The sequence below is a fragment of the Ahaetulla prasina genome, chromosome 10 (genome assembly GCF_028640845.1).
Source record: "Ahaetulla prasina isolate Xishuangbanna chromosome 10, ASM2864084v1, whole genome shotgun sequence".
NCBI lineage: Eukaryota > Metazoa > Chordata > Lepidosauria > Squamata > Colubridae > Ahaetulla > Ahaetulla prasina.
In genome coordinates this window covers 16,889,492-16,899,755 of record NC_080548.1, presented here as the reverse complement: position 1 = coordinate 16,899,755, position 10,264 = coordinate 16,889,492, and the positions used below count along the sequence as shown (strand labels likewise).

Here is a 10,264-nt window from a genome sequence, read left to right as displayed (position 1 = left end):
GTAGATTTCAACTCCCAGAATTGGCTGGCTGAGGAATTCTGGGAATTGAAATCTACAAGTCCTAAAATTGCCAAGTTTGGAGACCCCTGGTCTGGTGCAGGGGTGAAATCTACTTACCTTCCTTACTGGTTCGGAACTGCACCTGCCACACGTGTGCGCATCACATGCAGACCTTCTGCACATGCGCAAAACACATTACTTCCTGGTTAAAACCAGGAAGTAATGACACCCGGGTGGGTGGGCGGAGCTTTGCTCCACCATCGCTACCGGATCGCCGAACCACCGGCCACGATTGCTACCAGATCGCCAGATCCAGTCAGAACCGGAAGCATTTCACCCCTGGTCTGATGGTTAAGGTACCAGGCTAGAAAGCATGAGACCCTGAGTTCAGGTCTTACCTTAGCTTTGAAAGCCAGCTGGGCGATCTTGGGCCAGTCATTCTCTCTCAGCCTAACCCACCTCACAGGGTTGTTGTCCCAAAGGTGCTTTTTCAGGAAGCAACTGGACTTTCTTGTTTTTTTCTTTTGAAGACAGCTGGTCATTTGCATCCTTTTAGAGGGTCCTCTGTAGAGACTTTTAGTTATACCATTTGGGATGAACACCCTTGGAATGGTGTGGGAGTAGGAATGGATTTCCAGAAGAAAAATTGCAGACTACAGGAACCAGGAGCACCACTCAAGTGACCCTGAGGACACAGATAAACCTCCAAATGCTTCAGGGACCCTCTAAAAGAATGCAAATTTCCAGTTGTCTGCATGGAATATAAATCCTTCCATTCCCCACTATCCCGACAGAGCTGAAGAAGTTTCTTGGATGAGAAGCAAAACATCTTCAAAAGAAAAACCAAGAAAGTCCAGTTGCCTCCTGAAAAAGCACCTTTGGGACAACCATGACCTGGATGACTGAGAATCTCTACAGACTCACAGGGTTGCTGTTGTGGGGAAGAGGAGGCAGTTGTGTTGGATATGTTCCCTATCTTGAGTTATTTGTAAAAATAATAAAGGCAGGATACAAATAAATACATAAAAGTGTGTGCTGCTATTTTTCAAACTTGGCAACTTTAAGATGGGACACATCAGAGGTGAGTTTCAGCAGGTTCTGACCAGTTCTGGAGAACCGGTAGAGTAAATTTTGAGTAGTTCGGAGAACCGGTAATAAAAGTTCTGACTGGCCCCATCCCCATCTAGTCTCTGCCTCCCAAGTCCCAGCTGATTGGGAGGAAATGGGGATTTTGTAGTAACCTTCACCTGGAGTGGGGTGGGAATGGAGATTTTACAATATCCTTCCCCTGCCATGCCCACAAAGCCACACTCACAGAACTGGTAGTAAAAAAATGTGAAGCCCACCACTGGGGCACATGTCAATATCTACAACATGCTACCGTGTTTCCCCTGAAAATAAGACCCTCTTATATTTTTTTGAACCCTGAAATAAGCGCTTGGCCCTATTGCCATGCACTCAAAATCCCGATTGGGCTTATTATCAGGGGATGTCTTATTTTGGGGGAAACAGGGTAGTATATTTAGGCTTGCACTGAAGAGTTTTGAAATCAAATGCAACTTTATCAGTCTTCTACACCTTGGTGCATTCTATCTGCAATGCAGATAAGTCCTGCAATTTATTTAATTTCTATGGCCACCTATCTCAACAAGCGACCCTGGGCAGTCTTAACCAAGACTTCACGGCCTTACAATAAGCCATCAGAGTCAGGGTCACCCTGATCTCTGAAGGGAGAATACTCCAGAAGGCAGGGGCTATGGCAGAAAAGGCCCATCCCCTTGATAATTTCCCAAGAGACAAGACACAATAGGTGGTGGTTGTTGTTGTTTTTAAAGAATCTCAAAAAACATTCTGGTAATTCAGGATCAGTTAGGAAAAAAACAAGGGAGTGATTAAATGCATGTTACCTACTACATTATGATTAGACACGTCTTTATGATTTGCATCTATACTATGGAAGGTATTTAGCGGAACAGTTATGTCCGGCTTTGTAAGATGCAGCTCAGAAGGCTGAGTGTTTTGTCAATTACATAACAAAAGAAGAGCTGCATTCTCTGAAGAAGAACAAAGAATGCTGTAGGCTATGTTACATTCTGTTCCTTGTTTGCACAGCGGCACCTCACCTCAAATAAAGCAGGGCTGGATTGGAGCGATGTATCATTCAAACATGTCTACGCAACTGCTTGAGCTCCATCAACACCACTTGATGTTCTACGCATCCCATAACAATGTACGGTCAATAATGGAAAAAAGGATAAGAACTGTCGGGGGCTCTCAGTGGGGGATTGGAGTACGAGGTGGCATCAGTCACATGCTGAGACTTTTCCTGGCCCAACATTCGCCCCCCACCCCCACTTGTCTCACTCCCGTAAAATGTGACCAGGTGGCATGAAATCGTATTGCAGCAATCAGGAAGAAGGGCAGGTTAATTATTGCTGACATACGAGAGGATTGATTCAAATCCGAAAAGGTTACAGATTCGCGATGATTGAAGTAGCAGCTAAATTTTCACCAGTACTTCAATCTGTACTTATTAATTATTGAGGCTAGGAAAACAGGCGTGAAAATCACTTTTCGAAAAGCAAGGGCCGAACCAAGGGCCCGTTTTCCAATTTAGCCCCTCCTGGTTGACCCAATTCTTTTTATTTATGATGAAATTGATATGCCGCCTATCTCATATCCAACAATTCTGAGGCAGCTTTTCCTGAGAAAAGTGTTTTTTTAGTTCCAAAAGTTAGGTGAAGCCCGGCAGACTTTCTAGTGGGACTTCTCCTATAAATGCAAGAATTTAGAACAACCTATTTCATGGACCCATGTTAGATGGATTTTAATCTGAGTCAATAATTAATTAATTACAGGTAGTCCTCGACTTGCGACAGTCCATTTAGTGACCGTTCAAAGTTACAATGTAACTGAAAACAGCCACTTATGACCATTTTCAACACTTTTGCTGTTGCAGCATCCCCATGGTCATGTGACCAAAATTCAGTCACTTGTCAACTGATTCATAATTTATGACGGTTGCAATGTCTCGAGGTCACGTGATTCCCTTTTGCGACCTTCTGACCAGCAAAGTCAATGGGGAAGCCAGATTCACTTAACAACCGTGTTACTAACTTAACAACTCGCAATGATTCCCTTAACATCTATGGCAATAAAGGTTGTAAAACAGAACAAAACTCCCTTAATGAATATCTCACTTAGAAACATAAATTTTGGGCTCAATTGTGGTCATAAGCTGAGGACTACTGTAATTATTTCATAGATGAAGCCAGGATGACTTAAGTCTGCGTAATGATGCTTTTAATGTAGAAGTGTATTATTTCACTGTCAGTGTAAAAACAAACAAACTTTATTAGAGCAGCTGAGAATTAATTCATTCTCAGAGCAGTGCAACTAAATTAAAGCAAATTCCTCCCAACACAATTCCTCAGTCCTATCACCAACCTTGGTCCAATTAGCAAACTGCCAAAGGCCTTTCTTGGCAAAAGTTCAGAAGACACCGATACAGCACAAATGCAACAAGACAAAGCTATCAATGTTGTTTTCCAGCAAACAGCCCAAACGCCATTGCTGTTCTTTCAAGCCTTATGGGAGGGGCCAATCATCTCTTGGCCCTACTCCCGAGTTGTCCTTTTTGCTTTAGCTGCTCTTGCCTTCTGGCAGCTCTTCTCATGCGTGCATTAGGAACAGGCTCCTTCTGTTCCTCTGCCTCACTACTGTCAGCCTCTGGAGGTTCTGGAGTCCACACCTCACTCCCCGATGGCCCTGGCCCCACCTCTGCCTCCGATGCAGAGCCCTCATCCGGTCCTTCTGCAGCCTCCAGGACTGGCCCGTTCTTCCTCAGCCTCATCGCTATCCGACTCCATTGCCAGCTTCGCAGGCTGCTGGCGGACCACAACAGCCTGCTTCAGCAAAGATTCTCTGGCCATTGCCACCTCACTCTTCCAGGGCCCCTCAGAGTCTGTCGCACCCCCACCCTTCATGCGCCTGTTGCAACACCCAGCACCCGACACCTAGTAGTTTGACACCCTGATCAATAGGAATCAGTCTAAATTCAAACTAGTCTCCCTAATAAATGCAACTTGAATGCAGGTTAGCAAATTCTTCAAAAAGTATGAATATGTATTATTTTAGGTCACACAGAAATTGCAGTGAACCTAAAAACAAACAAAACCAACCGATTTCAAAATCAAAACCATTTCAAATTAATCTGGCTGAGAGAAGATTTGACCACTATTGTCAAAAAGAGGAAGCCAACAGCACAATTATCTTCTTTATTGTTAATCATTTGAAAAAACTAACCTACAGTCAGATTAGTGTAAAGCAGGGGTCTCCAACCTTGGAAACTTTAAGACTTGTGGACTTCAACTCCCAGAATCCCTCAGCCAGCAAAGCTGGCTGAGGAATTCTGGGAGTTGAAGTCCATAAGTCTTAAAGTTACTAAGGTTGGAGACCCCTAAGTGTAAGGCAACCAGTCTCTCTTAATGTATTTTTCTTTAGAAGGAGATACGTATTTCTGAAATCTTTGTAAAAGGAATGATCCCACTGCCGTTACAATCCATCTCACATCAATCTTTTAGGATCTATTTTCTCTAAATGGACTAGGGGCTTTAGCTGCTCAGCAAAACTCCTCATGTCATCGGAAACCATGTCTTGTCCTGCTGGTGCCACAATGTTGAGCTCCACCAGGTAGGAGAGCGATAAAGGCTCAATGTTATCGGTGTTTCCTGGGAGAAGGATGCGAAAAATCTTGTACACCACAATCTTCATAATGCCTTTGCGAAACACATGTCCCTTGGCTACAAACTCGTGGTCCATGCGGAAGCCCATTTCCACCAGGAAGTCTGTCAGGTTGTCTGAGGTGGCAATATCCACACAATTCCGTACCAAGGCATGGCGGTTTTTGTCTCCCATTTCCGGCTGTCCAAGATACCGCAAGTGCCAAGGAGCACCAGGTTTGTCCATGGAGCGTCGCGTGCGGAGGACGAACGGGCTGGCCTGTTGCCCTTTGAGAAGGAAGACCATCTCGTGATCTACAAAAGTCTCGGGTTCCATGTTGTCACAAAGGCCACGGAGTCGATGAAGAAGACTTTCCAGACTTTGATCCAAAACGCTACCTGGAGAAAAGGCAACACTGAATTGCTAACTTGTCTTTACTGAGACGAGCAAAGTTTCTTCTTGTCCACCAATCTGCCATCTTTTAAAAAGATGGAAGATTTGTGGTCCTGTGTAGGACTACAAATAGTACCAGGGTCTCTCTAGAAACTCTCTAGAAACCAGAGGTACAATACCAGAGGTATTCAGCCGGTTTGGACCAGTTCGGGCAAACCGGTAGCGACAACTGTGGGTGGGATTGCCCCGCCTCCCGCCCCAGTGTAATGCCATCCTATTTAACCATGTTTTTTAGGCCGCACTAAGGAAGGCGCACACACAAGCAAAGTGCGTGTACGGAAGGCTGGGCACATGCGTGGCAAACTGGTGGTAAGAATATGTGAAACCCACTGCTAAGCTGTACTGAGTAGAAAAAGGCACAATTCTTCACAAAAGATGCAGCTATGATGATTATTATATTCAAGGGAGCCTGATTCAAGGGAGCCTAATCACCAATTATACTATGTACATACCAAACACATGAGATCTGAATGAATACCAGTGTATGAGATCTGAATGTAAGGGCAGTTGTTGGGTGCCAAATTAAGTACAAGTAATCCTCAACTTACAACCACAACTGAGCTCAGAATTTATGTTGCTAAGTTGAGAAATTTGTTAAGTTGCCCCATTTTACAACTTTTCACGCCACCTTTGTTAGCTGAATCACTGCCGTTTTTAAATTAGTAAGACGGTTGTTAAGCGAATCTGGTTTCCCCATTAACTTTGCTTGTCAGAAGGTCGCAAAAGGTGATTACGTGACCCCGGGATACTGCAACTGTCATAAATATGAACCATTTGTCAAGCGTCCAAATGTAAATCATGTAACCGTGAGGATGCTGGAATGGTCACAAGTGTGAAAAATGGTCATAAGTCACTTTTTTCACTGCCGTTGTAACTTCGAACAGTCACTAAATGAACTGTTATAAGTGGAGGACTATTTGTATTCAGATAGTCACGGAGAGATCACAGTATAATATATACTGTAGAGCAACCTATATTTTTAAATGTGCAATATGTCCAACAGCCCCATGGGTTGTCAGCTCATATTCTAGGTAATATTCCTTTCTATATTTTTAGTAATGCATTTATAAAAGGAAGGTACTTGAATGATTAAACAACTTTGTACTCTTTTAAGGGACTAACATAGACTGTAAAATTAATCGGATATAAGAGTCAAGCAAATCCTTGGCTACAACTCACCTTGAAGCAAATGTTCCATCATGTTAATGGTACCGCCAGTGACTGGCATCATAGTAACAGGTGGGGCCTCCATTCTATGAAGTTCCCTACAACAGCAAAGAACACAACATATACCGGTACATATATTTAAAAATCTAGTCCTGGCTCTCCTATGTGATACCTTTCTGTCCTGTTACAATTTTAACTCCCAAAATTTCCAAGCAATATGAGATCTAAAGTTCCAACACAGAGGGGAGAAAGATAACTTAGTCAATAAAATACAAAGCTTCAATATTGTCTTTGCAAACAAAAAGGAAGGATTTATCCAAGGAAAAGATAGCTGAGATGCCTTTCTCCTTTTATGATTTTTGCACATTTTTGTCTAAATAGTCAATTAGGAATCCAAAGTCAGTTAGACGTTGAATGAACATTTGGTTGTGGTGGCATGTGTTTTTTTAACGAGGTATAGAATCACAGATTTAATAACATTGCTGTGGTGTAAAACAATCCACAGGCAAATAATGACACTCCGATCATTTTCTTGTAAAGAAAAGAGGCAACCCTTGTAAATAAGCCTTTGAAAATGACTAGCTTAGCCTTCAGATGAGAAACAACAGCCTGTCGCAGACTAAAAGATGTTTCAGAAGCGTGGCTAGGTTAATATGCCATGCATGCTACAATATATTGGCTTTTTTGGGTGGTGTGAAGCCAGACAGCATTATTATTATTAAATTAGATTTTAAGCACACAACATACAAAAATATATAAGAAAAAAAAAAACTCAAGGAGGCAAACGGGCAGATTTTCCCAATTATTCTGTGAAGTGGGTTGAGCATGTTTTGCTAAGTGTAGTTTACTGCTTAGACCAGGGGTCTCCAACCTTGGCAACTTTAAGTGTGGTGGACTTCAACTCCCAGAATTCCCCAGCCAGGGGAATTCTGGGAGTTGAAGTCCGCCAGGCTTAAAGTTGCCAAGGTTGGAGACCCCTGGCTTAGGCCACTATATGAATCCTGACAATAAAATGTATTCAGCCAATCTTGGCTACTACCCAAGATGCATGGTGGGCTCCTTCCCGATGCAAGTGTAAATCCCACCTGCCTAAGACTCCACCCACCACGAAGTAAAACTCCACCAGGCCCTTGCCTGACCACACACCACTTCATCAAAACTTCTATCGAAGTCTTCCTGCATTTGCTGTAGTGCCCAGTTTCCCTGGAGGAGGAGAATAAGCACGATTTGAAGCAACGTCTGAACCAGGGCAACTGTTTCCCCCTGAACTGTTTTGCTAGGGTTTTTTTTTTTTTAATTCCTTTCACTTTTGTGACTCCGGACGTCTCACAAATCAAAACAGGAAAGGAAGGAAGGAAGGAAGGAAGGAAGGAAGGAGAGAAGAAGGAAGGAAGGAAGAAGGGAGGGAGGGAGGAGAGAGAAGAAGGAAGGAAGAAGGAAGGAAGGGAGGGAGGGAGGGAGGAAGGAAGGAGGGAGGGAGGAAGGAAGGAAGGAAGGAAGGAAGAAAGAAAGAAAAATTCGGCTCAATAACATTAAAACAAGGAACCAAGGAACATTTAATCGCCTTGATCATTCTTGGCGTCATTATTCTGCGACAAGTATCCTGGGGCAGATGCAAACGTTTTGCCTTATTTCTTCTTTGGGGAAAGTTGCATGTAGCTGCAACTGGGTTCCAACCCCCACCCACCCCCAGGGCTCAAGTCTCCACTTAAAGGGTAAAGTTCCCGGGTCAGCCAGCACGCACCTGTACGCCCAGTGGAGCAACCCTCTTTCGATGCACGTGTGAATCCCACAGTCAAAGATTCTCCTATAAAGCTGGACAGTCTCTCCTCCAGGACCCCAGCAAATCACGCGAGCCCACGCATGCGCGTTCTTCTCTGCTTGCTCTGGGTGGCGCCATCTTTCCTATTACGTCATTGTACGGCAAGCTGCCGCCCGTAGCCGGCCTGCGTGAAAGGGAGAAAAGAAAATGGTGCTTTACAGTAATGGAGCTCCCCTATGGGAAGCCTTGCTTGGCTCTGCGTGACGTTTAATTTTTGCGCCGCTCAGAAAACACGGGTGTACAAAAGGTCCTGGATTCGGCACTTTCGTTGGTGTGCTTTAGTTCAGATAAAGGCACGCTGGAGTTGAGAATACTAAATGCTCCAGATCTTGAATTGAGGCCATTTCGAATCATAAAGTTAGAATAAACTTTATTGTCATTTTGAATGTGCACTAATCGGCATACAGCCGATTAAATGAAATTTAATTAAATGAAATTTCGTTGCATATAGCTCTCAAAGGGTCACCACCTCCAATACACATGACAAACACGACTAAATAAATAAATACAAAATTATGCATATACACATTATGCATATATATATATATAATTATGCATATATATATAAATTATGCATATATGACACGGAGAAACAACACAGTCTACTTTGGATGTATACACGTACATGGCGAGAGAGAAATGATGGATTGGCATAGGGAACAAAGCTGTTAAAGAATCTGGTAGTCCTAAAGTACTTCGAAACCTTCTCTCAGAGGGGTGTGACAGAAACACTGTAAATTATGCTTAGGAGGAAGATTAGGGAAAGTAACTATTGGTCAAGATAAAAAATGTGGGTTTTCTCTTGCTTTTAAAATACTTTGTTCATGAAACGTGAGATATTCAGGGATTTGACATACAGCTGAGATTTGGGCTGTTTACTCTTCAATATTTTTATTAATGATTTGGATGAAGATGTAGAGGAAATTAGATAACATGCAATTGCACGGTGCTAATAACATTAAAAGACAAGAGCACTTCAAATTAAATTTGATGTGTTAAAGCAGTGTTTCCCAACATCAGCAACTTTAAAAGATGTGGACTTCAACTCCCAGAAGTCCCCAGTGGAAATCTGGAAGTTGAAGTCCAAGTGTCTTAAAGTTGCCAAGGTTTTTTTTAAAAAAAAACCAGGTTTAACCTGATATTTCAGAGACAAATGCAAAGTTTTTCATTTTGAAAACAAATCAAGCCCCAGATATAGGGTGCGGAATATCTGACTTGCCGATGGCACTTGAGAAAATAAAAATACTGGAAATGTCTTTAGCTTTTCATTGCACCTCACAACAGGCACGCGCAACCAAAACAAGAACTATGTTTTGTTGAAACTTCCATAAAGTGCAACTTCAGAAACTTTATATGTACGCACATGCACACAGATAGAGGGAGTTGAGTGCTCCCCAAGGTAACTTTTACTGTACAGTCAGCCTGCCTGCATTATTTATGGACCTTTTCCAGGGTATTCAGAAGTTGTACTCAAGATGTTGAGACTCTAGAAAGAGTGCAGAGAAGAGCAACAAAGATGATGAGGGGACTGGAGGATAAAACATATGAAGAACGGTTGCAGGAACTGGGTATGTCTAGTTTAACAAAAAGAAGGACTAGGGGAGACATGATAGCTGTGTTCCAATATCTTAGGGGCTGCCACAAAGAAGAGGGAGTCAGGCTGTTCACCAAAGCACCTGAGGGTAAAACAAGAAGCAATGGGTGGAAACTGATCAAGGAAAGAAGCAACTTAGAACTAAGGAGAAATTTCCTGACAGTTAGAACAATTAATAAGTGGAACGACTTGCCTTCAGAAGTTGTGAATGCTCCAACACTGGAAATTTTTAAGAAAATGTTGGATAACCATCTGACTGAGATGGTATAGGGTTTCCTGCCTGGGCAGGGGGTTGGACTAGAAGGCCTCCAAGGTCCCTTCCAACTCTGATGTTATGTTATGTTATGTTATGTACTCTTCCACATTTAATTGCCAAATTCTCTTCTCTACCCACTCCATGTTCTCATTAAGAGAGGAAGAAAATAATAAATAACTTTATATCATGTCTTAACGTAGAACCAATTTGGTGGTGAAGGTGCTGGACTAGAAACCAGGAGACTGTGAGT

At 42.8% G+C, this 10,264-nt stretch overlaps 1 protein-coding gene across 1 annotated transcript; it reads right to left on the bottom strand.

The window, feature by feature from the left end:
* Positions 1-4,402: 4,402 nt before the first annotated feature.
* MED18 (mediator complex subunit 18) lies at positions 4,403-8,241 on the bottom strand. Its single transcript, XM_058195716.1, has 3 exons — positions 8,087-8,241; positions 6,355-6,440; positions 4,403-5,120 (listed from the first exon to the last, which is right to left on the bottom strand). Exons 2-3 carry the CDS (start codon positions 6,425-6,427, stop codon positions 4,567-4,569), a joined length of 627 nt encoding a protein of 208 aa, XP_058051699.1. The 5' UTR covers positions 6,428-6,440; positions 8,087-8,241; the 3' UTR covers positions 4,403-4,566.
* Positions 8,242-10,264: the final 2,023 nt, after the last annotated feature.

Bases quoted from the DNA above. Each gene is read 5' to 3' on its own strand.
- MED18 (XM_058195716.1), bottom strand. From the start codon at position 6,427: ATGGAGGCCCCACCTGTTACTATGATGCCAGTCACTGGCGGTACCATT. The intron at 5,121-6,354 runs GTGAGTTGTAGC...CCTTTTCTCCAG, and splicing joins GATGGAACATTTGCTTCAAG to GTAGCGTTTTGGATCAAAGT.